Below are 26,332 nucleotides of genomic sequence, written 5' to 3' on the forward strand. Positions count from 1 at the left end.
AACTCGTCATAGGAAAGTTGCATAAGACAAACATCACCAACTTTGCGATCACATTTATGGAGAAGGCACCTCTGCCAGCAGAACAAAACCATACGCATATACACCCAGCTGAAGATAAAGAACACGCGTAGTATCTTATAAACCCCATCTGTTACACAGGTGTGCGTAAAATGACCAAGAGTACTTACTAACAGACGCTGACACACACGTTGGGAGTACAGGAAGACAACGTGCGTGAAGAACAGCCGCCGGAAAATGCGACAGGGCATTTATTTGCAGGCCTCCCCACCCCCCCCGCAAAATAAATGTTATCCCTTCATTATTAGATTATTTGCCACTACAGCGCAGTCTCCAGCGTTTGGCGCCAGGCGGCGCTGCTGCACGCTTGCAGTCCGATCCTTCACAAACGCGTTATCGGTAAACAAGTCATAGTACCCGCTTCCCTCCCCCCATTTATACACACATCTAGTGACGTGTAAAACACAAATACCCGGTTTTAAATGCATTTTCACTACGCCTGAGGTGGATGCAGCGGCCGATGTCACCAGGCCTGTTGGTAAATGCGGGGAGTGTCCCGCAGAAGCCGAGGCAAGAGCCCGTGCATGAATAACACTCATGATAATAATAATATTATTATTAATAATAGGGTAATAATCCGGAGCCCGGGCGGGCAGGCAGGAGGCATTCTGTGCTAGCGCCGGGGCGCGGTGACGTCACAGCTGCCGCAGCGAGAGGGGAGCCTGGGCCGCCATCTTGGAAACCCGCGGATCTTTCCAGAAGAGCCGAGAGCGTCGCTTCGCGTCCATTCATTGAGCCTTTGTGGGAACAGCGCTCTCCGCACAGGGAGGATCGGCGACCGGGTTTTCGTCGTCGTTGTTGTTCCTTTCACGCCACGACACGACACGACGCGTCCGGGGGGGGGGGTGGTGGGAAGATGGCCAACCGCAACCTGAAGCAGGTGAAGATCCAGAACAGCTCGGCGTCGCCCGGCGCCCGGGGCCCGAAGCGCGACGCCGAGCCGCCGGCGGAGCAGGGCGCGGCGGCGGCGGCGGCCGAGCTCGGCGCCGGGGACCCGCTGGAGATGACGCTCGACCTGCGCAACTTCAGGAAGCCCGGCGAGAAGACGTTCACGCAGCGCTGCCGGCTCTTCGTGGGCAACCTGCCCACCGACCTCACCGAGGAGGATTTTAAAAAGCTGTTCGCGAAATATGGCGACGCCAACGAGGTGTTCATCAACCGCGACCGGGGCTTCGGCTTCATCCGGCTGGTGAGTGATTCGACACGCACTGGGACTCTCTTTCGTGCAGACTCCCGAGCCGGCGGTGTGCAGGGGTGTCTTTGTGAGCCACGACCGGGGCAGATAACGGGTGGGGGCAAATAAATTGAGTGCTGAATGGCGCCACATCCCCCCTTTTTATTCACTTCATTCCTCAGGCTCTCCTGACGGCGGTTGCGTGGAGGGGGTGGGGTTCTTTTAAAAAAATAAAAATAAATGCATTGCATTTAATGTTGGGTGTGTCATATCTTGCTTGCTTGTGCGTTTTTTTGCTCAAACTAGCGTCGGTGCCGTGTTCGGGCGGCCGGGGGTCGGGCTGTCATTCACCCGGTCACAGCCGATCTTAAAATAAACCCGGGCAGGGCCGGGCCACCCTCGGGTTTCACGGCCGCGGAAAGCACACGGACGTGCTGAGGAGGGGGGGTTTATTTACCTGTAAAATCAGGAGTACCGGACTCTCCCCCCCCCCCCCGCAGGAGCGATGCGATGCGCCAGATCATCAAGTTAGATGTTGGCGCAGGTTTGAACTTCAGGAAGAGCAGCGGGGCGCCATGGCGGGGGGGGTCTGCGTGTCCGTGGGTCGTGGGTTGTGGGTTTGGGGCGAGTTTTTTTTATGCCTTCGGTGTGTTTCCCGCACATGAAGTAGCAGAGAGCTTGTGTGGGTCCGATTCGGAGGCGCAGGGCCGGTGTCAGGCGCCGTGTCCCGGGGTCCAGGGAGCGGTGTGCGCTCGGGGTTGTGTCATGTAACCCGTGTGCGCAAATCCGAGTTGTGCAAATATTGTCCCCCCCCCCCCTCCGTGGGAAAAAAAAAAGATTGTGCGCACTGAATGGCGCGTATGTGAAATTGCACACCTGAAATTATTTTTTTGTGAACTATAGGCGTCCCCATAGAAGCAGAGAGATGCAAAAGACCGGGACAGAGCGACTCAGACGAGCCCAGTGAGAGAGCAAAGCTCACGGTGACCGAGTAGCGATCGACACGCACACGGCCGCGGTGGGCCTCTTGCAGCCCGTCTCATTTAGCAGTTTTCAGTTGACGACCGAGTTTGTTTTATTATTATTATCATCATCATCATCATTTTGGAGGGGGGGGGTAATTTTTTTTTGTGCGCAGTTCAGTTTCCTTCCCGTGTGCGCCTGTAGAGGGACCATTGCCACTGACGGGAGGGGAAAAAAAAAAACCCCACAGCCATGATTTCTCACGTAAAACAAAAACACGTCGGCGTGATTCTGCCCCGCCACCGCGAGGGCTGGCTGTGGTGCAGCCCGTCCCGTGAAAGTGCCCACGGCAGGGGCGTGTGGGCAAGGGCAGCTAGCGGTTATGTGCAAAAGGAAGGGGTTAGCGCAATTGAAAGGAAGTCAAGCCATGTGCTGGTAACCTCTGTGGATTCCTCTCGGGGCGGTGTGGTGTGTTTGTGTGTGGGTTGATGTCTCCTGCGTGTTTTATGTCGAGTGTGATGTGTATACGCGCAGGGGTTGTTCTTGTTTGTGTAAGTCTCTGGGTGCGTAAAACGTCGCTGCTTGGAGGCCAGACGCGTTTCTGAGAAACCGGACAGTGTCAGGTGTTGCGCTGTCGTGACGACATGCCAGTGTTTCGGTCGCGGCGCCGCCCCCACGCGTGAACTGTGCCGGGTCTCGTTTTCTCCGGCCCAGCGCTGATCTGCTCGTCCCTGGGTGACCTCCCGCCCCCAGCCGGCGTGGGCGACAGCTGGCGGTTTTGTTATTTATGAAGTCCAGACGTGCCTCTGTACTATGAAGGGAATGAAAAACGAGCCACCTCTTCTATCAGCGTGCATGCGAGTTAAATCCGAACTGCTGTCGTCTTTTTTGTGTGTTTGATATTACACCCGCTGCCAGTACAGACCAGTTTGCATGCTCTGGAGTCTCGTTGATTGAAAAATATTCCTTACTAGTGGAGAAGTAGGTGGTTTACAGACCTGAGTGAGGTCTTGCCGGGTTAAGAGTGTGACTGTTGTTGACATTGTAGTTTTAACACGTTGAAAATGGTCAAAGAGTAATGCTGGTTCAGTAGTCTTTACTTTGCATGACTAGTATTTCACTTAGCTTTAAATACGCTTATCCAGAGTATGTAAATCTGTGGAAATAGTGCACTGGAGAAGAGTAGCTGTGCAGTGTTTTGAAATGATCGATCTTGAATTAGTCCCTTCTGGCCACTTCTGTGCTGGTCTAGTAACACTTTCAGTAGGATCTGCGAGTTCATTCACTGTCATGTTTTGCACACAGAACCAAAGAAGAATAAGCATGTGATGTGGGTTTTTAGACCATCAGTCATAGGAACTTCTCCACTGATCCGCCTTTTACCAGACTAAGAAAGCTCCTCATTTCAGCCAAAGGGGATGATTGTGTACACACTGCGTGAAAGACGCAACGTGTTTTGTATTCACAAAACGAGATTAGTCTAAAATGAATTAGTAGGCGTTTGTACTTTGTGCGATTCAGGGTGCCTCTTTTTGTTTTTGTCGTCACAATGAATTGCATTTATGCAGTGTTCTGCTCATGGAGGATTCCTGAGTGCCTATATCAATCAGTCAGGGTTTATTTATCAGTGCACGAACAGTACAGCATACAGCGGTACTTGATTCTCAAGTTGAACAAAGGGGGAGCCTTAGACAGGCCAGACTGTGAAAGCCTCAAGTAGGATGTAACTGAGACAATGCGGCTAAAACCCTTGTTCGAAAATTGAAGTCTGGCACCTGTTCTGGCACAGTGTCCCCTGATCCCTGTATTGGGTCACTGGTGTTGGCAGGGAAATGGGTCAGGTGTCAGATAGAAGAATGTCACTTACTGGTCCACTTGTCTTTGTAGTAACTGCTTGCTTCTGTGTGGAGGTTGATGAATCCAGTAATGTCCAGGTTCAGCCCTGCACAGCCTTTGAAATTGGCTGAGAACGGGCCAGAAGAGGGGTTGTTTTTTGTCCTCTTATATTGTTTGTCCATTTCTTTGCTGGCGTGATGAATGATATTCATCGAATTGCTTCTTGGATGGGGTGTTTGTTCAGATTGTGAAAAGGCAGTTTTCTAATGTCCATGATCTGCATCACAGAAGGCTGTTTGGTGCTTAGTATTGCTTTATGGAAATGACGTGCACCTGATTTAAGACATCAGCTTCAGCAGAAGCATCAATAAAAGCGTAATGTCCTAGGAATTGTGACCTTGCTTTGCAAAAATATTAAATTAAGATGTATAGTCAGCCCACCAGCACAGACAGAACCAGTGGATCACCCAAGGTGAAGAGTTCCGTTAGTAATGTCTTGTTATACGTTTCAGACCTTCATTTACCAGGAAATTGACAGCTCTATTTGCAGTCTAGATAAGATCCACGTAGGAAAATGAGTAGTAAGGCTTTGCAGTGTGATGTTTGCAAGGAGTAAGCTTTCAGGTAAGGCTTTGTGCCACACTGCTAAAACGAAATTGAACATCTTCATTTGTGAACTTATTTAGCCATCATTGAACAAACGGATGGCTGACAAGAAATGTGAACACTGACGTCATTCAGTAGGCAGGACCACTGTGGTCTCTGTGGTCTAGAAGACCACTGTGGTCTCTATGCACTGTAATATAGAGTCTTCCAGTGTCTGGAAGTCTGTAGGAGGGCTGCAGCACCGTTTTGCCACGAGAAAGTCCGTCAGCCTAGGTCTGGTTGACGGAGTGTGAAAACGCTGTCACGGGCATCGTTCCATAGTGTCCCATACATGCTTGACTGGGATCAGCTCCGGAGACTGAGGAGGCCATGACAGCGGAGTCCTGCTCACCCGACCACGCACTCCGTGAAAGGAGACGCTGTCACTCCTGAAGACACCCCTGCTGGCGGGAAGGACATGGAGCCACATGGGGTGAAGATGGTCACTCGGTACCCTTCTGTCACAGTCGGCAGAGCTTGCCTTCTATAGGAATGGGTGCACCCAGACGATGCCAGGAACAGAGCCCCACAGCATCACAGAGCCACCAGCCCCCTCGGCTTTTGAAATCAAATTCAGAGGTGTCCGTTTTTGTATGGTAAAGGAGAGTTCATCTGGCCATCTCGCTTTTCTTCACGGCTCAGTAGTCCATTGTCTGTGCTTGCTGTGCCACTGGGCTGGCTCATGTGCCTAGCCTAGCGTGTAGTTCATTCACCCCAGCTCAGGTATCGGGTATCCCTTTCTGGAGCTCTTGGCTCGCCGGCCTCTGATGCACCTGACTGCCCGTGCCCCAGGTTGGAGGTCGGAGTCGGTCGATCTGCGGTGGCCTGCCCGTTTTGTCCCGCACGTTGGACTTGCGTGCAGGTATTGCAGTCTGTGTATGTGCTTCCATCTGCTGCCCTTTGCCGGTCCATCCGAGTTCCTTTCTGACCCGACCTTGCGTCCCGTCGCTGGTGGAACCATCGGCATTGAGCTGTCTGAGTCACCGACTCTCCTGGCAAACACGCCCCAGTCACAGGGGTCTCCTCTTACTGTGTTAGATCTTAAACAACACCCGTGAGGAAGCACTTGCTTCTTTATATCTGCTGTGCCTCCTTTAACCTTAGAGTGTCCTTTTTTTTTGCCCCCTTTGTTTATACGCAGGTGTAAAGCTAACGCCTTTTGTGGACTAAATTGGAACGTGTGGTGGTTTAGGCTTCTGTGTAATATTGATTATGTATTGGAACATGCCAGCAGTTGGCTTCCTAGGAAGATTTTAGTTACGCATTGGACACATGTGCGGTGTCTCTGTGGCTCAGGATCTGCGCCTGGGGCTGGAAGGTTGCCGGTTCGTATCCCACGGCCAGCAGAGGAATCCTACTCCGTTGGGCCCCTGAGCAAGGCCCTTAACCCCAGCTGCTCCAGGGGTGCTGTATAAATGGCTGACCCTGTGCTCTGACCCCCAGCTTCTCTCCCTGCCTGTGTGTCGCTGGGGTTAAGGGCCTTGCCCAGGGGCCCAACGGAGTAGGATTCCTCTACCGGCCGCGGGATACGAACCGGCAACCTTCCAGCCTCAGGCACAGATCCTGAGCCTCAGAGCCTCTGCTCCGTCGGAATAGATGGGATGTTAAGATGATTCCTGATGCTTCTCTAAAGTTCTGGTACCGACTGATGTCTCTCTTGTAAAGGACGTGTGAAAACTGGAATTTGTTGGAAGAAACTGTAATGTGGGAAAGCAGGGGTGGGCCTGGTATGGGGATTTCAGTTGGTGACTGACATTGTGCGGAGTGAAAAGTGGTGTTTTGCCGACCCTGTGCTCCGTTGCAGACCCTGTGCAGATCTTGACATTGGATTGACGTTTTTAAAGTACAGGGATGTCTGCCTATCGATCGAGATTCTGCTAGTAATGAAGGAGGTTGAAAGTTTCATTGTTTTTTTTTAAAAGAGGTGAAATCCAACTATAGATCGATGTTTTAGAGGCAGGTATTTAAAATGTCAATAGGAACCCAAGTTCAGTTATTCGCTGTGATTTATTGTATATAGTTTTGAGTTTTTTTTAAATTATACTTGATTTTTTTTCACGTCCAAATGTTAAGTTTTTCTTTGACGTCAGGATTTGGATCAGATACCAGCTGACGAGCTTTACTGCAGGATCAAGGGATATTCTGCATTCAGTTCTTTTGTGTAGTGCCTTTTTGGATGTTAAGTGAAATAAGTATTTGATTTTGACTGTTTTCTTCATGCAGTGGTATTTGCCGTTAACTAGCTGCAGCTTTTTACATCAATGTGTCGGCTCTTCAAGCCACAGTCTGCCTCTTCATTAGTCCACTCACAGCTCTCATCACAGGTAGTAGTGTTCTAAAAAGGTTTTCAAACACTGCTGTGAAGTCAAAGAAAGTATTCTGGGGCCTAAGTCCTATGCCTGAAGACTGGAGACCTCTTAATGAATATTTTCTACTTTAGAGAGAATAAAAAGTAATCTTTTTAAGTTGATAAGGAACTGACCGTACTGCTCTGTCAACTGCGTTAAAGGTGTTAAAACGTTTGGGACGTTTGTCTTCTGGCTTATAGAGGTGCGGGATAGTAATGGTGTTACTGGAAGTCTTTTTTTGTTTGTTGTGTTTTTAGGAAACCCGGACTCTGGCCGAGATTGCGAAAGCTGAGCTAGATGGAATGATCTTGAGGAACAGACCCCTACGCATTCGCTTCGCCACCCACGGCGCTGCTCTGACCGTCCGGAACCTCTCTCCCGTGGTGTCCAACGAGCTGCTGGAACAGGCCTTTGCGCAGTTTGGTCCCGTGGAGAGAGCCATTGTAGTCGTGGATGACCGCGGCCGACCCACTGGCAAGGGTTTCGTGGAGTTCGCTGCAAAACCCGCCGCACGAAAAGCCCTGGACCGGTGTGCAGAGGGAGCGTTCTTACTGACCACGTAAGTGCACCCCTGCCATTGGCTGTTAGACCCTCTGAAAGGTATTCAGACCCTTGACCAGTTCTCTCCTTTTACTGAATTACCAATCCTGCGTTGAAACTTAGTTCTCTGTGATATTTATATTTCTTAGCACTGAAAATTTAAATTATTTTAATGTGGCATTGTTTTGTTAGAAAATGTTCTTAAGAAAAATAACTTCTTAAGAAAGGATGGTGCAAAATATAGAGAAATACTGCAAGACAACCTGTTTCAGTCTGGTAAAAAAAGCTGAAGCTTGGGAGAAAGTTAATCTTTCAGCAGGACAATGATCCCAGACACAAGGCCAAGGTAACCCTGGAGTGGCTCAAGAACAAAAAGGTGAATATCCTACAGTGGCCCAGTTAAAGCCCTGATCTCTACCCATTTGAGAATCTGTGGCACTGTTTGAGAACTGCGGTGCACAAGCCTCACCCGACTAACCTGAACCACCTGGAGCACATCTGCCTGGAAGAATGGGCCAGAATCACTCCTGAACAGTGTGCAACGCTGGTGCAAACTTATTTCCAAAGACTTAAAGCTGTTATTGCTGCAAAAGGTGGCTCTACAAAATATTAAATGTGGGGATTGAATACTTATGCAAACAGCATATTTCAGGTTTTTATTTTTCTCAATAATATTTTCTAACTTAAAACAATGTAACTTTAAATCATTAATTTCGCGTTTCAGTGCTTTGAAATAAAAATATCACAGAGAACAAGCTTTCAGTGTAGAATTTGTAATTCAGTAAAATGAGAGAATCGGTTAAGGGGCTGAATACTTCTGCAAGGCACTGTATATGTTATGTAATACATAATGGAATATATTACAATGTTGAACGACAATCCTTCATCCTATTGATTTTTTCTATGAATCTTAAGGCAATGTGCCTACTCTGTCTCCAGGTCTCCACGTCCTGCCATTGTCGAACCAACAGAACAGTTTGATGATGAGGATGGTCTTCCAGAAAAGCTGTTGCAAAAAACAGCACAGTACCACAAGTATGTGTTTTATGAATGTTAAAATATCCGTTTGTACTTTTATTCAATCAGTCCCAAATAAGATTGTGTTCCCCAGTTGATCCAGTGTTTTATATGTGATCGGACCCTTCATTTTTATTTTACTCTGTCAGCACGACACGCCCAGCAGGGTGTCTTTATCTTGCAGCCATGTTGCAGTCTGTATCGGAGTTCTGTATCTGTTCTCCTGGAGCAGTCAATAGTAGAAGCCTAACAAAGCTGACATTGCAGTAGGGACAGAAATGGTGGTGGCAGGTCAAGTTGTCTTTGCTGAAGCTGTTGGATTTGTATGTGATTTAGGGAGTTTGTCAGACCCAACTGAATGCAGAGTAAAAGTCTTAGGCCACAGTTAGCGATGTAGGGCCCAGCCGGACAATAGCCGGCAGAATGAAATAGTCCAGGAGCAGGATTGAGATGGAGAACCTCTTACCTTAGTGCAGTGCATTGGATACTGTGTACAAGAACAAATATTGGGAATTAATTCCATATAACGTTAGGTTTGTATCGCTTAGCTGGCGATGCAGATTGAGATCTTTTTGTACATTGCATTGAATTTGGAAGGTTTTTTTCATAGGGCTTCTACGAATTTGAATTCAGTTGCACCATGCGTGACAGCATAGAAAACAATTAAAAGGACAGTAAGACCTTGATACTTACAAGGGTTAGGTTTGTTGAGGTTTTCAAGGACACAGAACTTAATACCTTGTGGGAAAAATACGGTATGATTCCACAACTCGCATGATCATACATTTCCCTTGTGATATTTTTTATTACTGTTAGCTACATCAGGAAAACTATTAGTAATTGTTGATGTTTTTGATGAAAATGATTACCGTAAGCTTGAAGCTTCATTTTCTGACTACTATTCAAGTTATTACATGTGCAAACAAATTGGATTGTTGCATTTTTTAAAATCTCTGTAGAGCCCATTTTCGCTTTACATGGTTTTTGTTCCAGTTTACAAATGTAGCGCCGCTGTGCAGTAACATATTATAACAGCGCAGCAGTAATTGATAAAGTAAGTTTACTCGCTTAAAAATTATGTGGAAATAGGCGAAATTGCAAATATTGAGGTTTTTCTCTTCTTAGCATGTAGAAACTGCTAATATATTTAGTGCTTTGTTAAGCATGGTGTGGTAAAAAGAAGACCAAATTGCCTAGCCTGTTCTTCGTTTTGGTGCAGTAGAAGAGGTAACTAGTCTGAGGCCAGGTTTAGACTTCCCCTTGCGGTGAGGGACAGCACTCACTTGATTCAGTCCGCTGTTAACTACCAAATGGGCGTGACGGCCTCCTGTTGTCTGTGAACTTCTTTCTAACCTCAAAGAGAAGATATTCATATTTGGTGAATATCAATAGTGTTGATGCATTGAAAAATATTTTTTTTCCTGAGTGAGGCAGTTCAGACTTCTCAGTAATTTGCCAGTGAAAGAGTTTTATTCACACGAAGAGCTACGCAAACAGGCCGAAAGCCTGACGTCTGCCGACGGGTGTCCTTCCTGTAACGGGCGCGATCTGTTTCCTGCCAGGGAGAGGGAGCAGCCGCCTCGGTTCGCCCAGCCAGGCACGTTCGAGTTCGAGTACTCCTCCCGCTGGAAGGCCCTGGACGAGATGGAGAAGCAGCAGCGCGAGCAGGTGGATCGGAACATCCGGGAGGCCAAGGAGAAGCTGGAGGCCGAGATGGAGGCGGCTCGCCACGAGCACCAGCTCATGCTCATGAGGCAGGGTAAGGCCCAGCGCTGCCCAGCAGGCCAGCGGGAAGATCCCCGCTTTTTCCCCGTTCCCAGGCCACCTGCCCGCGGCTCCCGAGGAGCCTGGAGTTCACCGGCGGCACTGCTGGTGTCGGTCAGCTGTACCGACTCCGCCGCTTCCCCTAAGTGCAGAACTGGGAGGGCATGAAATTGGCATCTCGGAATAAAGAAAAACAACTCAGTTTGGTCAAGACTGAAGCGGTTTCTAAGTGATGGCTTGTACACGGTCACGGCAGTCATGATTGTTTGAGATCTTTATTTTCCGTTTTCATTTTAAACAGCTCTTCTCATATATATCCGCGATATTAGAAAACTGGTTTAGAATTTTAGAAAAATGTCCCACTGCGGTAATATAGCTTTCACTTCTCAAGGTTTCTTACACCCCCCGATCGTTTTTTCTGAAACGCGATAGTGATTTGTGATTTTTGGAGGTCTGGTGATCTGCTGAGAGATGTGAATGTTTTCGTTTTGACAGATCTCATGAGGCGCCAGGAAGAGCTGAGACGATTGGAGGAACTGAGAAATCAAGAACTCCAAAAACGCAAGCAGATTGAAATGAGGTATTGTTTTACGATGCAACAGAAAAACCTGGTCGGAATTGACTCAATCCTGGATTAAGTAACTAGATAAAGTGTTAGAACATGAAACATGCATCGCATTGATCCGGTCTTAAGGGCAATACGCATTTCATCATAAAGCATATTGAAACTAAAATTAGACGCATTCAGATCTATTTATAAAGTACATAAGACTGTTCAGCAGAGAATACAAACGGAGAGATGTTTTTTTTACTTTATGTTAGGGATGTCAGTGATTATTGTTTTTGATCTAGTAAAGTTTGTGACAAACTTAAATTTATTCCAGTGTGGCAATGTCATTAAATATTCTAATTTTGTACATGATAAACAAGCACCACCTTCATGTAAACATGAAGAATATTTCATTGTTGAAAATCACTGCTTGCATCACCTCAGCATAACAATTCTCGGATGTCATCAGCATCACTCTCTGTGTTCTCCTTTTTACCGTTACTTGCCTTTTTCTGCTGGAGTGCCTTCTTTTCACATAGTCACCCTTATTCCTGCCTAATGCTCCCAGCAGGATATGCAATTCCATGTCCTATCCCAATTCCAGAACCTATTCACCTGTGCAGGTCACCAAGTGTTTCTTGATTTGTCTGAGAGACTTGGAATGGGATGACGACTGAGTAAACTGTGTATACTTTATTTGGGCCTGGGATTTCTTTGACCATGAGACCTTTGGGGCTGCTATACAATAGTTCAGTTATCCTCAAGGCAACACCATAGGGAAAATAATCTTGGCAATACTTTGATTATCAACATGGAAACTGTAATTCGACCAGTAGCACTTAATTATGATAAATCTTTTAAAATGGTGTTAAAGATTAGTACAAATAAAGTGTGTTTGTATACATGAAAAGTAAATGAGTGCACCAGTATCCATCTGGTGAAGTGGATGTTTTGCAATTGCAACTACATAGTTGTAGATATTTTAGCGATACATGCATTTCTTTACAAGTAGGAAATGTTTGGGCAGTTTCTACAGCTTTTCAGCACAGCAAGGAGGGTTTACTCAGATTGCTGATTTGCACAAAAATAACCGCTTAAAACATCTCGACAATGTGGCAGTAGTTCCTGATGAATCTACAAGTGCTAAGGATCATTGGGGTGATCAAGAGCCTATGACACTCTGTGAATTACCCCTGGGTGCCACAGGGCGTATTTAACTGAACTCAACTGAATACGCTGGTGTTAAAAAGGAGCTGAAAACATTGAAGGATCTGAAAGGTTCTCAACTTAACATCTCAATCTCCGGACCTATGTGTAGTGAGAGATTTGTGGTTTGGTGGCAGTTCACACATGGAAACCAAAGGGTGTGTAGGACTTGGAACAATCCTGTGTGGAAGAATGGTCAGAAATCCGTGTTCTGATAAGCAGGAGCCTCATGAAACTACAGGAGGCATCTAGTCAGTGGAATCCGTGCCAGAGGAGGCTTTACAAAATACTGGCTACATGGGTGTGAATGGCTGTGAACCTTTTGGATTGATTATGACCGATATGAGTACGCTTTGTGTAGAACTTTCAAGGTTAAAAGTTTTATAGGGGTGTAAGAAGTCACCTCACAGTTTAGTATAGTTTTGAAATAAAGGAAAACCTAACCTCCCAGAGTAGGAGAAGAGGGACAGTGTTCTGTGACATCTCTAAAACACAAGCCTTTTATAAACCAGGCACAGCCCTGGCCCTGATCAGCCTCTTATGTTACTGCAAAAATTGTGTTGAGGACAAGGACATTTATTTAAATAGAATCCAAAGGGGTATAAGTGGTCTAGAAATTTTTAAACTAATAAAAGTGGTTATTCTGATGTTAAGCTTTTAGATTGACTGTCATTCAAGTGTAAGAATGTTAAATCAGATAAGAACTTATCACTGGCAGTCACATAACGGGTGCTGTGCCTTCTTTTCTTAACACAGTTTTTTTTAGCAAGTAACATTATCCAGTCTGTAAATCTTTGTTTCATGTTTTTGTTCTGTTTTGTTGGGGGTATGAAAGTCTACCGTTTTCCAGATTTGATGTTGGGGGCATAAACTGTCTCATTTCTATTCACTTTTAACTTGTGTTGCATCCATATCTCGGTATCGGACAGACTTCTATATAGTACTGAGAGCTTTGTAGTAGAATCACAGTTTGTACTACATTTAAATTTGAGTGTCTTCAGTATGGCAGCGATGGCAAATCTGACCGTGAGTCAATGTACACGTACTAGTATGTAATAAGTTCAGCTCGGGGTGCGCTTTAGTTTTTCCTAAATGACTGACATTTACTTACTATTAATTGGTTATTTTGTTTTTTTATTGTTTTTGATCCTCTGTTCTCTTAACCTCTGAATGTTTTATAATGCTACACAGGCTTTATGATGTCATTTCTGGCAATTGTAAGACATTATTCCAAGTCACTGTGGTCAGATAATCTCTAAATAAGCGCAAGTACTTATAACATGGTTAAAGGAAATATTACCAATTCCATTTAAAATAGGATTTAATATGATTAAAAAAGAAATATATTATAATGCCTTAAATACAATGGTTTAATGTGATCATAAATATTTTAGTGCTGTTTTTGCAAAAACTTTAAGACATCAAAGACAACACGAAGTCACCCAGTTTAGCAGTCTCTGCAATGGAAGCTGACATATCCTGTTTGAAAATACCAGTGATATAATCTTGCTGTGTAAACGCTGTGGCTGCACATTGCTTTCTAAGTATCTTTTTACTTGCGAAAACAGTATTGCTACAGTTTCTAAATCTCTGTACAGAATACATCAAACTGGAGCCAAGAAGACAAACACACTGGATGCGGTACAATTAGGTGTTTTTTAATGTTTTTACTTAACATCTATTAGATTACCGTGCTCTGTGCAAAATATGAAAACATTGCTAATTAAAATTAACTTGTTTACAAATGAGTAATTGAAACTACATCAAAACATGGACCCTGTTAAAGGTCTTTGTAAAATCACAGTAATGCAGAAGTGCATGGCTTGTTGTGCCACACAAAGTTAACGTTGTCCTCGGTGCCGTAGAGCAAATACAACGGGGGGAAGAAAGACTTGTATTGAACATGTCTCTTGTAAACAGGAGATTGTATTTCTGACAGTTCTGTGAAATTGGAGAGCAACATCTGTCATTGGTAAAATGTGATCCGCCGTGCTGCTATCATGCTGGCGGTGTTGTATGGCACGTAGCAGTGCAGCGACTACCGTTCCTCTCACGGTGTCCGGCGCGGAGGCTCGGCTCTCGGCGGGAACCGTTCCGCTTTGCGCACCGGGGAAGGGGGGTGGAGCGTGTCTGCAGGCCCGTCTGGTGGCTCCGGGCTCCTGTCCTGACCGGCGGCGTTCCCGCTGTGTCCGCAGGCACGAGGAGGAGCGGCGCCGCCGCGAGGAGGAGCTGATGCGCCAGCGCGAGCAGGACGAGCTGAGGCGGCAGCAGGACGGGTTCAAGCCCAACTACATGGATAACGTGAGTACAAGGCAGACCTTCTCCCGGGGCCCAACCGAACCTGAGGGGTGTTGGCTGCCAAGGAGAGCCCCGAGCTGATGTGCTCCCCCCTCCCGTGTGCTGTGGTGAACATTTGTCTTTCGCAAACTTGAGAAGGAGACCTGTCGTGTAATTGAGTGTCTGTTTTAGTGTTTCGAGCGCATCTTTCTGGAACACCACAGATCGGATGTCAAGAAAACAATGCCCACCTTCCTGTTTTTAGACAAGCCCCTTAACAAGTGCCTATTCCCATAACTGAGTCAACAGGGGCTGAAATTCATGCCATTTGTTTTGTAGCTGTCACACTACGCATGTAGGTTAAGTGGCTGTTATGCTGTGGTTCCAGCATATATGTCAGCTTTCATTATAGAAATGGCGTCAGATGTGCTCATGTCGAAGTTTGTCCCTTACATGTAAAGTAACTCTTAGTCAGTTTTGAGTGAAGGTGCACAGCTACACATTTTTCTGCAGTACAGTACACCTTTTATTGTGGCCAAAGCTATTGAGAGGCTCAAACGAGTCGATCAAGTAGTTGCGATATTGATCAAGAAGTATTGAAAAGTTGCTTCCTGCCTGCACACTGAATGATAGACTTCTTATCCTGATGATGCCATTAAATGATGATATGATTATCATTATTATAGTTTCCTTAAAGAAGTTAGAAAGCGTAGACTCATGGCTTACAGCAGTAGATGCTGTATTGTCAGCTGTGCCAGTGTGGCCTGCTAAAGAACCGCAAGCAGAAGCTGTGGTATCCCGTGGGTTTAGTTCTGTACTTGGTATTTCGAGAGCTTGGAATATAACCTGGGCTGCTATATGAACAGGATGGGCATTTTTCCTGTTGTAAATTACTCATTATGGGTAGCCGAAGTAAAAAATGTAGGACATCTTCATAGAAAAGGATTCTATTTGCCAATAATTAAATTATGTATAGATGTTTTTAAAATGGTCCGTTCCAAGTTGGATGTCCGATACAGTAATTCCTCGATTTGCAGAATTTAATGTTCTATGAAATCTTTTTTTGCAAGTGACAATTCTCTAAATGGAAGTTTCTTCATTTCATGCCATTATATACATACAGGCCTACAAAACAAAATCGGGATTCTCCTATGTAACATACATTTACAATGTAATCTTCTCCCTGTACTCTTTGTATACAGAATTAGCTAATGTCCTTATAGGACGGGTTTTTCATCCTACCGTGCAACAGATGCACAATGTTGCACAAAGCTGTTTTCACTGTCCTTTATTTTCCCCGCTGTATGTGACATGAGGCCTGTTTTGCACTAGCCTCAGACACTTAAACTAAGTTTTACTTCTGCTCTGATAGCAAATGCTTTACAGAACCTTTGCACTTATGCTGCCACTGCCAGGATGCTTAACAGATACAGGGGTGAAGCTCTTAAAAGGTCTGATAAAAATGAAAACAATTTCATCCCCCCCCACTGGTGTCTGTGTAATAACTTTCCGTTGAATTGCATATCTTCGCCTTTGTACAATCCAAAGCTAGCACAAGAAGTTCCATTCTCTTACATGTTTTCATTTTTAAGGGATTTCGTGAAACAATCTGTGAAAAATAATTTGAATAGTTTATGCACGTGCTGTACAATTTCACTAAGACATTTAGTCGCCGCTTGTGAATAAAATGCTGAATGTGTTGATTGACGGTCTGTTACGAATTGTTTGCATTGTGCATACAATATAATGTGTTTAATTCCTTACCTTTTAATAGTGTTTCCCATCCCAAAGTAATTTACATGTGACTTGTCAGTGTGACACCCAGCTCAGTGGTGCACAGCAATCGCTGTGTGCCTCACTCCACAACAGATACAGGGAGAACTTAACCAGGACAAGTTTTGGGTAATCCATAATGATCAAGTAGTCAGAACCTCATTTTAGCCAAACGATGATTTCTGGTCACCATACTGGGGTCCAGTGGAAAGAGTTTGTCCATCTCGTCACCATCCAGGTCCAGCTTAATTTGGCTTTTGTGATGTGATGAAATTAGGCTTCAGCGTACACTGCTGCCTGAAATGGACTGAAGTTAAAGGTGGTTTCCGAAACAAATGATGGATTTTACTGTAGGTAATTTGCAGTGTTTTGTTCTAAAATACGCAGTGTGCAGTTTTAGATGCAGGTTAAAACTATATTTTAATTAACGTTTATTCCCATCTCAGAGTATTCCTTTGTACAAATTCCCCTTTCCATAAATTGGGGAATTACTGTATCTAAAATCTATCCCTGAAATACCAGGAATGGATGTTTATCTGCAGCTGTTCTTTTCAGTTAATGTAAAAAAGCCTTATGGTATTTTTTTACTTAAGTGAAAAGTAAAATAAAGATTGAAAGTAAAGTGAAAAGTAAAGAGTAAGATTCTGATGTCTGATTTTGTGAAAGTTTTGCATTCAGTATGACCAAAACATGCACTAACTACATGTTTGATATTATTTAGATTGTTGGTTGAAATTATCCCTCTATTTTATTGAAGGATTTTTTTCCTAAGAGAAATGATCTTGAGCTTGGAAAAACCTCTTACTGCCAAAAACAACATAATTTGTTTTTCTTGGGAGGTGTGTTGTTATTAAATATTCTGTTCTTAGACGCAAGACACATTTTGAGATTTCGAGACTATTTCTGTGGGTATATATTATTACTGAAAAATACACAGATACACATTGATTTACCCTGTGTCCTTTTCCACCATAATTTAAAAAAAAAAACACCTTACTTCATAATGAGCATGTAGAACAACTGCATACTTCATTCCAAAAATGTTCATCAAAACTTTAACTAGACATTAGTCCTTTAATGCTTGTATGCAGTATTTTGTGTGTAATGTCATGATATTGATTTATACAACCATTCCTTTCTACCTGGTATTATTCAGCAGTCTCTTATTAACAGCTTCCCTTTATAAATGGCAAAGCTGTTTTGACATTTGAATCACAGAAATGGTTTAGTACTGTAGATTTCCATATTACTTTCTTACTGGGTTGGGAAACCATTTTTTAGAGATTTTCTTAATTAAAACAGTTTAGAATTTTAGCAAATTAAAGTTAATTTTTTTTTCCAAAAATGTATTATAGTGGCATTGGAGTTTCTTTTGAAAGTGGGTTATCGATGTATAGTGCCATATTGTCTTGTAATACTGTGCCTAACTTTGTGACTTTTTTCTTTCATTGTTACCTAAAGATCATAAAGGCTGACGGCGGAAAGTGGCTTATTAAACTGCTTTCACTCCACTGTGCTATACCTAGGATCAATAAGCTGGCTGTATAGAAATACATTGTCCTCAGAACCAGCATTAATAAGTAAACGTAAAGGACTGAAACTAGTAGGAATTCTGATCAGGAGATATGCAAGGGGGAGGAGGCTTGTGCATAAACAAAGCTTTCAGACTAAACATCATATATGTGCTATGGAAGCTTACTGTAGAAGAGTTTGATGATCTGAGTGCATTCTAGAATAATGAAATTTAGTATTTCAGAGTTGTTTGTACCATCTTAGCCAGTGTTATTTTTATGATGGTAAGTATGCTCTAATCAAGCTTTATTTTTTGTGTTGTGGATTCCACAGTGATTGGTAGTCCAATGACTAACTCAATTTTGGGAGAATTGAATTAAAGCAGATATTTTAATACGAGACCTTTGCACCATTGTAATATAAAAAGTTTGTATGAACATAAACATAAAAGTATTTTAAACATTTTTAAGCAGACGTTTTGAAATCAAACAATTGTATGAGTCAGTTTTCTAGTTTATTTAACTTAATTTCTGTATTTTGGGCACTTTTACTGTCCCAGAAGCAAATTTCTATGAGACATGTCTGAGTACTTATTCTGACAGCAGTTGAAATTCATAGTGCAATACTGCCTTAGAACTGAAGTTATTTTGTATCCCTTTGTAATAATATGGGAAGGGTTTAATATCCTGTTTTTATAGTGATCTTCTATGTTTACAAGGGGTTCCACATATTTCTAAAATTAATGGTGTTTACAAAAACTGTTCCAATACATTCCTGAAGAATGTCACAATGTGTGCGAACCTTTATACACACAGACATAAGTATGGAATGAGAGTGAAAGCTACTTTAGTCGAGTCATTTAAGTAATGCTAGCACATCTGAATTTACTTTTACTAGTTTTTCTATTACTGTATGTCCAGTTGTGCTCCAAGAATTACATTGTAAACAATTCTGCAATCATTACCGTCTATTCCATTCAAGGCGTTCAAACCACCATTGTCATACCTTTCCATTCACCTTTAAGACTATAACATTTTCTTTCATCTTTCACTAGTATGTGCTTTTCAGTATGTGCATCCATGCAATTCTATATCTTACATAGGATGTTGCATGGTATAAGTCTTTTTGTCATCTCAGTGTTTTTTGCCTGTTTAGCTAGTTTAATCAGTACTAATCTAGTACATTACTTATCTTTTTTTTCCAAAGGGTGCTGTCTATACCCTACTATATTATAGCTTAAATAGTTCATCTGGAGATTCTATCTTTTGCGTTTAACATTTGTTTTACAATGTCCTTGCATATCTGTACCTACTCTACATGTCTGCTTTCATAACAAATTATATACATCTTCAGTTCACATTCTACACTCCACCTGTCACTTTGTTCAGAGTATGTGTTAATCCAACTCCTGTCTTTTCATCCCTTTTATTTACTTCTATGGGGAACAGGGCTATTTTCTCCATTCACATTATTATCCAAGTTTATGGAGTTAAATTGTAATCCTCATGATCCTTTTCGAATCGAAACTTATAGATGCTTCTATAAGAAGTTAAGCCTTGTAAAGCATGTAACTTTGAAATTCATCTTTTATGTCGATTGCATGGTCTGATGCATGTACTTTTATCCTCACTTACTTCATTTTTTAAAATCTAACAGGCCTGCATTTTAAATGGATGGATCTGTAGTCTTCATTTGTATTGTGTTAATTTTACAATACTGCATTCTAAGGTTTTGCTAATAGTCAAGGAACTCTAGGATATTCCAGTGAATTTATTTGTACTCCACATAATGTCCCATTTTCCATTTATATTATTTAGCTTTATATTAAGATTCTTTTATATTTTAATCATTGTTATTCCTAGTGTGGTTTTATCAGATGCATAATCCCCTGATATTCTCTGAAGTATTTCTTCTTGCCTGACTATGAATGAATCTTTTTTCATATTTTTGGACCAGCTTCGCAAGTGTGGTGATTGTATTAACTTTTTGTCTTTGTTCTTTAGAATTGCTCTAAGTGCTTTCAATGAGTCATTAGTTGATCTTTACTTTTGAAGGTTTATCCATGTTTATTCAAAATGTGTGACCTCCCTAATTCAGTTACCCAAATCGGTTAATTTGCATTTTACATGTGTCAGAACTCGTGTGAGCAATCATTTTATCCAGTTTTTAAACTTGCATACCATGAAGTGCTGTTATGTTGCAAATGATCCTGAATAAAAGTTAACTTGGTGATATCAAGAGGATCTACATCTTCACATGATTCTCTGAGGGTTAAAAGTTAAGATCTTGAGTGGTGCCCTAACTCCTTGCACCAAGTGTGTCATTACAACTGATTTCTCTTAAGGTACAGCATGGTATTAGAGCAGTGCTTTCAAGTTTCATTGTTTATGCATTGCTTAAAAACACTGCAACTTCTGCTTGACTAGTAATGTGTTGGCTACAGTGAGTAGTTTGCCAACTTTTAATTATATTTTCTGATAGCCTTATAGTTGAGATGTGGGCCAAGACGATGACCTTGGACTGAAGCCTCCTTTTTCCCCACCTTTGAGTGTGAACGCGAGTGAATTTCTAGCAGGGTAAATGTATTAGTAAAGCTTCCTGCCACATTTAGACTTTGCACCTGTTCTTTTGATGATTCATCTCAACCCCGTACAGAAAGCTCAAGTCAAAAATATTAACGTCCAAACTTTGGTGGGGGGAGTTATGATTGAAAAGGATTTAAAATAAAAATTATACATATTTTCATTGTTTGTTAGTGGTACAACTGCACAGTAAATTTAGAAAGCTTTATACATACCCTGACAAGCAAGCATAATGGACAAATAAGACAAATGTAACTCCTTATTAAATTCTTTATAATTGTAACTAGTACTTTATTTATTTTTCCTTAAAGATTGTATGATTTTTTTTTACTTTTGTGGATTTATGAAAATATTTTGCATCTTGGGTTCAAGTCCTTTCCTTTGTTTGTAACCTGATATTCATGAGTTCTTTTCTTGGCTCCGAAAACTGCCATCAAATCTTTTGCATGTTTTTTGTCTTAAAAAAATCTGTTCACCCACATTCCACTAAAAGATGTTAGTCTTACAAAACTCCACAGGTGTGATTTCCCCATTTAGAAATGTCCATTTCCACAACCAGCCTTTTTTGTGTATGACCCTGCTATAATATTCCGGGTTATGTTTCTTGGGTTTTCAACTCGCAGTGATATTTTGGATGAAATTGGAAATAAGTTATGAAGAAATGTGCTAATTTTACAGAGTCAGAGTTAGCGACTCATTCATGTTTTATTTCAGGCACTACCTTGTTGGCGTGAATTAACAGGAAGCCATACTGTATTTCAGATGTCCAGCCTAGGATGGAATCTGGCTCTGTGGAAAACAAAGTTAAAAGTCACTTCAGCACAGCCTTAGGGCAGTAAATATTTTAACTTCGAACATGCATCAGTATCATTACCACCATCTCGCCTTATCTCAAAAGATAAACTAGACTGACCCAGGTCAGTATTGTGATGAGATCCCCCAAGGAAAACCAGGTGGCTGCTGTAATTGGGGTTGGTGGACCAATAAGACAGTTCACTAAAAGTGTTCAAGGACATTTTGCTATCCTTTGGTTAACACGAAGTTCTGACTGGGGCCGTTACAAATTCTAGTGTACTGTTCTTAGAGCAGTTAACACTGGTGTCCAAGCTAAATTTTGTACTTGCACAGTCTGGCCTTCCTCAGTTCCCCCTTATTTCAGGTGGCCAAATGCCTTACTTTTCCACCTGGTCTGTTATGGTGGAGAGAGGCACTTGCAGGCCAATAGTGGCCCAGTTGAGTGTAGCGTGTTCCTTCATATATGTAAAGTGCTTCGGCACCCTTTTAGATAAAAAGCACCATTTAAGGATTTGTTAGGTTATTTAAAAAGATGTCAATTTCAAGTGGCAATAAAAATTCCCTTTGTGGTCATTTTAAATCTCTTCATAAAAGAAATGTACTTATCTCTGCAGGTGGGTAAAGGCTACTGCTAATGCCTACTGCTTATAAGTTTTAGAAATGATCACACATCCTTGTGTGTGCTGTCATTCAGCTTGGAGTGGTTGTATCCACATTCTTCACAGGATTTCCCATCAGCAGTTAATTCACACAGGGAGGAAGTAACAGCTACGGGTTTGTGTGGTGCCAACTCTCAAATGAGGGTGGTGATTGGGTAAAAGTTGGTGTTAAACTGTTTAGAACAGGGCTTTTTATACCACTTTTTAAAACAATTCCTGACTAAGTGTGCTGTTTACCTTACATTTTTGAATTACAATTTCTGTATGGATGCTTGTTCATCTTTTTTTTTTTTTGCCTCAGCATGGAGGAAGATTTATCATACAATGTTTAAAGAAATCTGCAGTGTGCTGAGTTTTAAAATTGAAGTTGCGAATAGTCTTACTTGCAATGCAAGTGCCTTCTTGGAAACATACAGAAACGCTAAACATTAAAATTGATTTTTTTTCTCTTCTGAAGTGTTAAGCCAGACATCAAAGCTTGTTTATCTAAAACATGAACCCACTGAAGATGTTCAAGAGATGATTGCATTGCATCAAGCACCATACTTTTCTTCCTGTATGTGATATAATGTATTTGTGCAGTAAAAAAATAGTATTGCCATTTGCAAATAGATATCTTAAAGGGGAATTTTTACTGCTTAGTTTTGACACTGCAACCCATTGTTTAAAGAATCCCATGTTCCTTTGCACTTGTGCATAAAAAGCAGTTGAAATGATCACAAGCCACTCTCCTACAGCAACTCTTGTCATCCAACCGGTAGTCACATCTGTTGCACCTGAGATTTTCCAGAGGTTGGCAATTAAAATCTGCTCTATAGACAGGACATGAGAATGGGTGACCAGGGAAAATAAGGGTTCGGTATCTGCAAAGAGCTGACTTTAAATTGGACATTTTATGCACAAAACTAACAATTAAGCGCATCAAAGGGGAATGTTTGCAAATCTGTTATGCTTATGTGCTTGAAAACTACATAAGTATGTTTTGAAATAGTAGAATTAACATCGGGTGTATGGCAGTGTATATATGGCAGTTTTACCCTGAATATTTTAAAGTAGGTGTTACATGTTAAACCTTTAACAGCATAATGTACAATGCCAGTTTTGCTAAAAGTGTTTTAAAAAGAACTGATACTTTTTGAGTAGTGTTTTTAACCTGTTTTAACGTCATTTAAGCAGTTGTGAAATAATATCAAGAAATCCAGAAGAAATTTTGAGTTGCTGTTCTCTTAAATGGAATGGCCTAATCTACTCTAAAAAAAAAAGTTTGTAATCCATACCTCTGTTTTTGAAATGTTAATGTGATTCCACAGAATGAGTTTAAGTGAGGAATAAAGATGATCCACTATTTAGTTTCCCAACATATAATGCAGTTTAAAGTGTTTAAAGATTTTTTTTAATTCTTTTGAGAGAGCCTCCTATAACTGTGTTCTAATGACGTTATGCTAACAATGGATGGACAATTCCCTTCAGGTAAATAAAAGTAGTGTTCCTTTAGTTGGTTAATAAAACTACAATTCAGATCTAGGTATTGTTTTATTTCAATCTGGAATGAAATGCGAAAGTGTGGGTCTAAAAAAAAGACTGGGTGTTTCCCTTATTTTTGTGTTCGATGTCCGATATTAATATATACCTTCAACTGCCTCTGAGCACCTTACCTCATTCAGAGTACAGGTCATAAAATAAAGGAATTGGGTGCCTTTTTCACACACTGAAACTCTTTTACGTTTAATGTTTTCAAGGTTTGTATCTGTTTTTAGATTCTTGAAATGGTAATAAGTTGTGTTGGATGCTAAGCAGATCTTTTTATCACCCTGGAAAATATTCAATCTGGAGCAGTTTTTGGTGAACAGACTCTGAAGGGGTCTCATGATAAACAAGTTAGCAAATGAAACATTTTCATCCTAAAACTGCCTCAAACTGCTGTTTGAAGTTTTGTCTGGAAAAAGAAACATTATTTCTATAACGTAATTACAGCTGTGATAAATGGTTTATTTTAAAAAAGTATTGTTCATTTTCCTATGTATACATATCTATGTTTCTATGACTCAGGCAGCATTTTCTTATAGTTGGAGTTTTGTCATTTTTATATTTTGCTTTTCAAAACAGAAAAATTGAATGCAAATTTCCTGTTATGTGGACTGAATAATTACCAGGGGTCCAGTTTAAAGTCTTAAACACACTTACTTTGTGTCAGTACTGTGTTAGGTTGACTGTGCAAACTTTCTACTTCCAGAGAGAACAGGAAATGAGAATGGGTGATATGGGTCCCCGTGGAGCGATTAATATGGGAGGTAGGGACCTGAAGTCACGACAAAAGGCGGCTGTGTTCGGCTTCTTTTATGTCTTGTGCAATGTTTGGGACTGTACATTATATGCAAATATGTGATCTTGGTATCTCTGAAACGCTGTCCATATCTATAACCCAGTCCAGCAACTCAACTCAGTGGTTTTCTGTTCGCTGGTGCCTGATTCTCCACATGCAGTGACAAAATCATCGGCATGATCATTGCCTTTCTGCCACCTCTTCACCCAGAACCTAGTCGCTAGTGCGGTGGGTCGAACTGGCAAAGTGGCTTGACTGGGTCGACGTGCTGCTGTTTTCTCCCAGGGCACCGTGACCCCCTCATACATGGGAACTCCTGGGGTTAGGTGAGGTTTGAGGTGCAAAGCATCTTATTAGTGAAGTACGGATTTCAGGTTTTTTTCTTATGAATTGCAATGCAAATTAGTTTTCCTCCGCTCTGTAAACCACAGGCAATGTACGTATACATTTTTTTTTTATTCGATCAACTGTGATGTACTTGCCTTGATTTGTAGTCTCTACATCCACAGGTGCAAGGTTTTCCGTATTCCTTACATGCTGTAGTCGTGTATGCTTTTCAAAATTACATAATGAGCACTGAATCTAAGGAAAATAATGCTGTTAATTCAGTATACATTTGCAGTGATTTATTTTTATTGCATTTCACCTGCAGTTCCCTTATGAGGTTCAGATCGGCTGCTGCTCATATGTGATGATTCCTACCTGGTCAGGTGTTCACCACTTCCCAAACTGCCGAGCAGCGCGTTTGTGTCGCCTTTTTTCGCATGTAATGAATGCAGTGGGGTCTTCTACTAGGAGAAATTTATCAATCATAAATCAAGAACTTGGAGTACATTTTTTTTTTGCTGAAACTGTCAGTTAAGTTCCATGTGCTGCTTCATTCCACCACATTCCCGTGGTGTCGCCTTTATTTACATGTGCAGGTGAAATGCCTCCAAACACATTTTTTTTTCTTCCAAAAACAGAAGAGAAGGCTGTTTCATTTCTTAAATAGGAAAAGCCTTTGGAACTAGGTGGCTTGGCCATCACTCAGCGTCCCAAACCCTGTTTCTCAAAGAAGCCCCTGAAGCGCTCTCAGGCGTCAACTCATTTCAGAGATTCATTCTTCTTGTTGGCTGTTTTAAATCATTCTCGCATGACCTGCTGACGCGTAAAACCTGCGGCTTCCATCTTTTCTGTTGAACTTCCCTGATGTGTTTTGTCTGAAAAATCTTACCATGATTATATCTTTTAAAGCCATTGATCTTACTTTTGTATTTTGTGTGTCTACTCGGGACATCACTCTACTTTCCCTTTGCATACGAGTAAACTAATACGGTTGAGAAAAATGAGAAATAATATGGTACATTATGCTGATACTAAGATGCAAACTGGAAATTTGCAGTATAACCTCAAATTGTGTGCCTTCAGTTCTGTTGCTCATAAATAAATCAGACTTTTAGACATTTTATTGCATAGCATGCTGTAGATAAACAATAATTACCAGTTTTAAATCTCATTATTTTTACTTTGCATTACCTATGTGATTCTTTAATGAAATGTATGAAATCCTTATAAAAACTGGAAGAACTTTTAGGCATTGAAACAGTTCTTCCCAAATTGTGCAGTTAATGTTCTAACGTAAATGGCTTCAGAAGGCTTTGAGGCAGTTTCATTCTGCGTATTATTCTAAGGTAACTCGAATACAGCACCAATCACATTGTATTTAGTACTGAGCTTCACCTATGTTTGAAATGCACTCCATAACGTGCCTTTGGTATGGTTACTTTTCCACAACTATAATGAGGCTCCGGTTTTGTAAGGTGCTGTTCATGCTGGAGAATCACAGTAACTGTTCAACGTTTTCCGTTTGGACACTTTACTCCCCTGGAGAAATTTGTCTAAACCCATAGTTGTGCATTATTCACAAGTGTAACCTTAATTCCACAAGTGTAACCTTAATTCTCAAATAAGTTCATGTGAAATTAAGGGTATGTTTCTTGAGGACATAAACTTGATCATATCCTTCTTGATTCTAAATGTGAATTTTGAAATTATTTAGGTTCGAAGCCTTTTCTCGTCTGTCTTCTATACTTTTCTTTTTTGTATAATTGTGTTATCGGTAGCATATTAGAGGACTTCAGACTGTCAGACAGAATTTAAAACACTGCTGTGGTATAACACGTACTTGGGCTGTCTTGTAAGTGGTACTAAATGTGTGTGTGTGCTTGTCAGTGCATCACAACATTAAGTTATATTCTGTAACTTGCAACTAGGCTTATCACTTCTTTCAAACAAAGTTTTAGGATGT

At 41.8% G+C, this 26,332-nt stretch overlaps 2 protein-coding genes across 11 annotated transcripts in view; one reads left to right on the plus strand and one right to left on the minus strand.

The window, feature by feature from the left end:
* Positions 1–474, minus strand: part of zmym2 (zinc finger, MYM-type 2) — a 31,967-nt gene extending 31,493 nt beyond the window's left edge. For both annotated transcript variants that reach the window (XM_088645381.1, XM_088645371.1), the window contains exon 1: positions 189–474. In XM_088645381.1, coding sequence (XP_088501507.1) covers positions 189–269 — 81 coding nt within the window. In that variant the 5' untranslated portion in view covers positions 270–474. The remainder of the gene's footprint in view (positions 1–188) is intronic.
* Positions 475–934: 460 nt separating this feature from the next.
* pspc1 (paraspeckle component 1) overlaps positions 935–26,332 on the plus strand; it is a 50,889-nt gene continuing 25,491 nt past the window's right edge. For 7 of the 9 annotated variants that reach the window (XR_015941208.1, XR_015941211.1, XR_015941209.1 and 4 more), the window contains exons 1-7: positions 935–1,267; positions 7,302–7,603; positions 8,500–8,619; positions 10,164–10,360; positions 10,861–10,945; positions 14,317–14,422; positions 23,953–24,010. Coding sequence is in view for 4 of the 9 variants with exons in the window: in XM_088645465.1 (XP_088501591.1) it covers positions 935–1,267; positions 7,302–7,603; positions 8,500–8,619; positions 10,164–10,360; positions 10,861–10,945; positions 14,317–14,422; positions 23,953–24,010 (1,201 nt within the window). In the remaining 5 variants the exon portion in view is untranslated. The remainder of the gene's footprint in view (positions 1,268–7,301; positions 7,604–8,499; positions 8,620–10,163; positions 10,361–10,860; positions 10,946–14,316; positions 14,423–23,952; positions 24,011–26,332) is intronic. The other 2 variants (XM_088645456.1, XM_088645494.1) reach the window with 2 other exon arrangements.

This window comes from Lepisosteus platostomus, chromosome 2 (genome assembly GCF_059453375.1).
Source record: "Lepisosteus platostomus isolate fLepPlt1 chromosome 2, fLepPlt1.hap1, whole genome shotgun sequence".
In the NCBI taxonomy this organism is placed as follows: domain Eukaryota; kingdom Metazoa; phylum Chordata; class Actinopteri; order Semionotiformes; family Lepisosteidae; genus Lepisosteus; species Lepisosteus platostomus.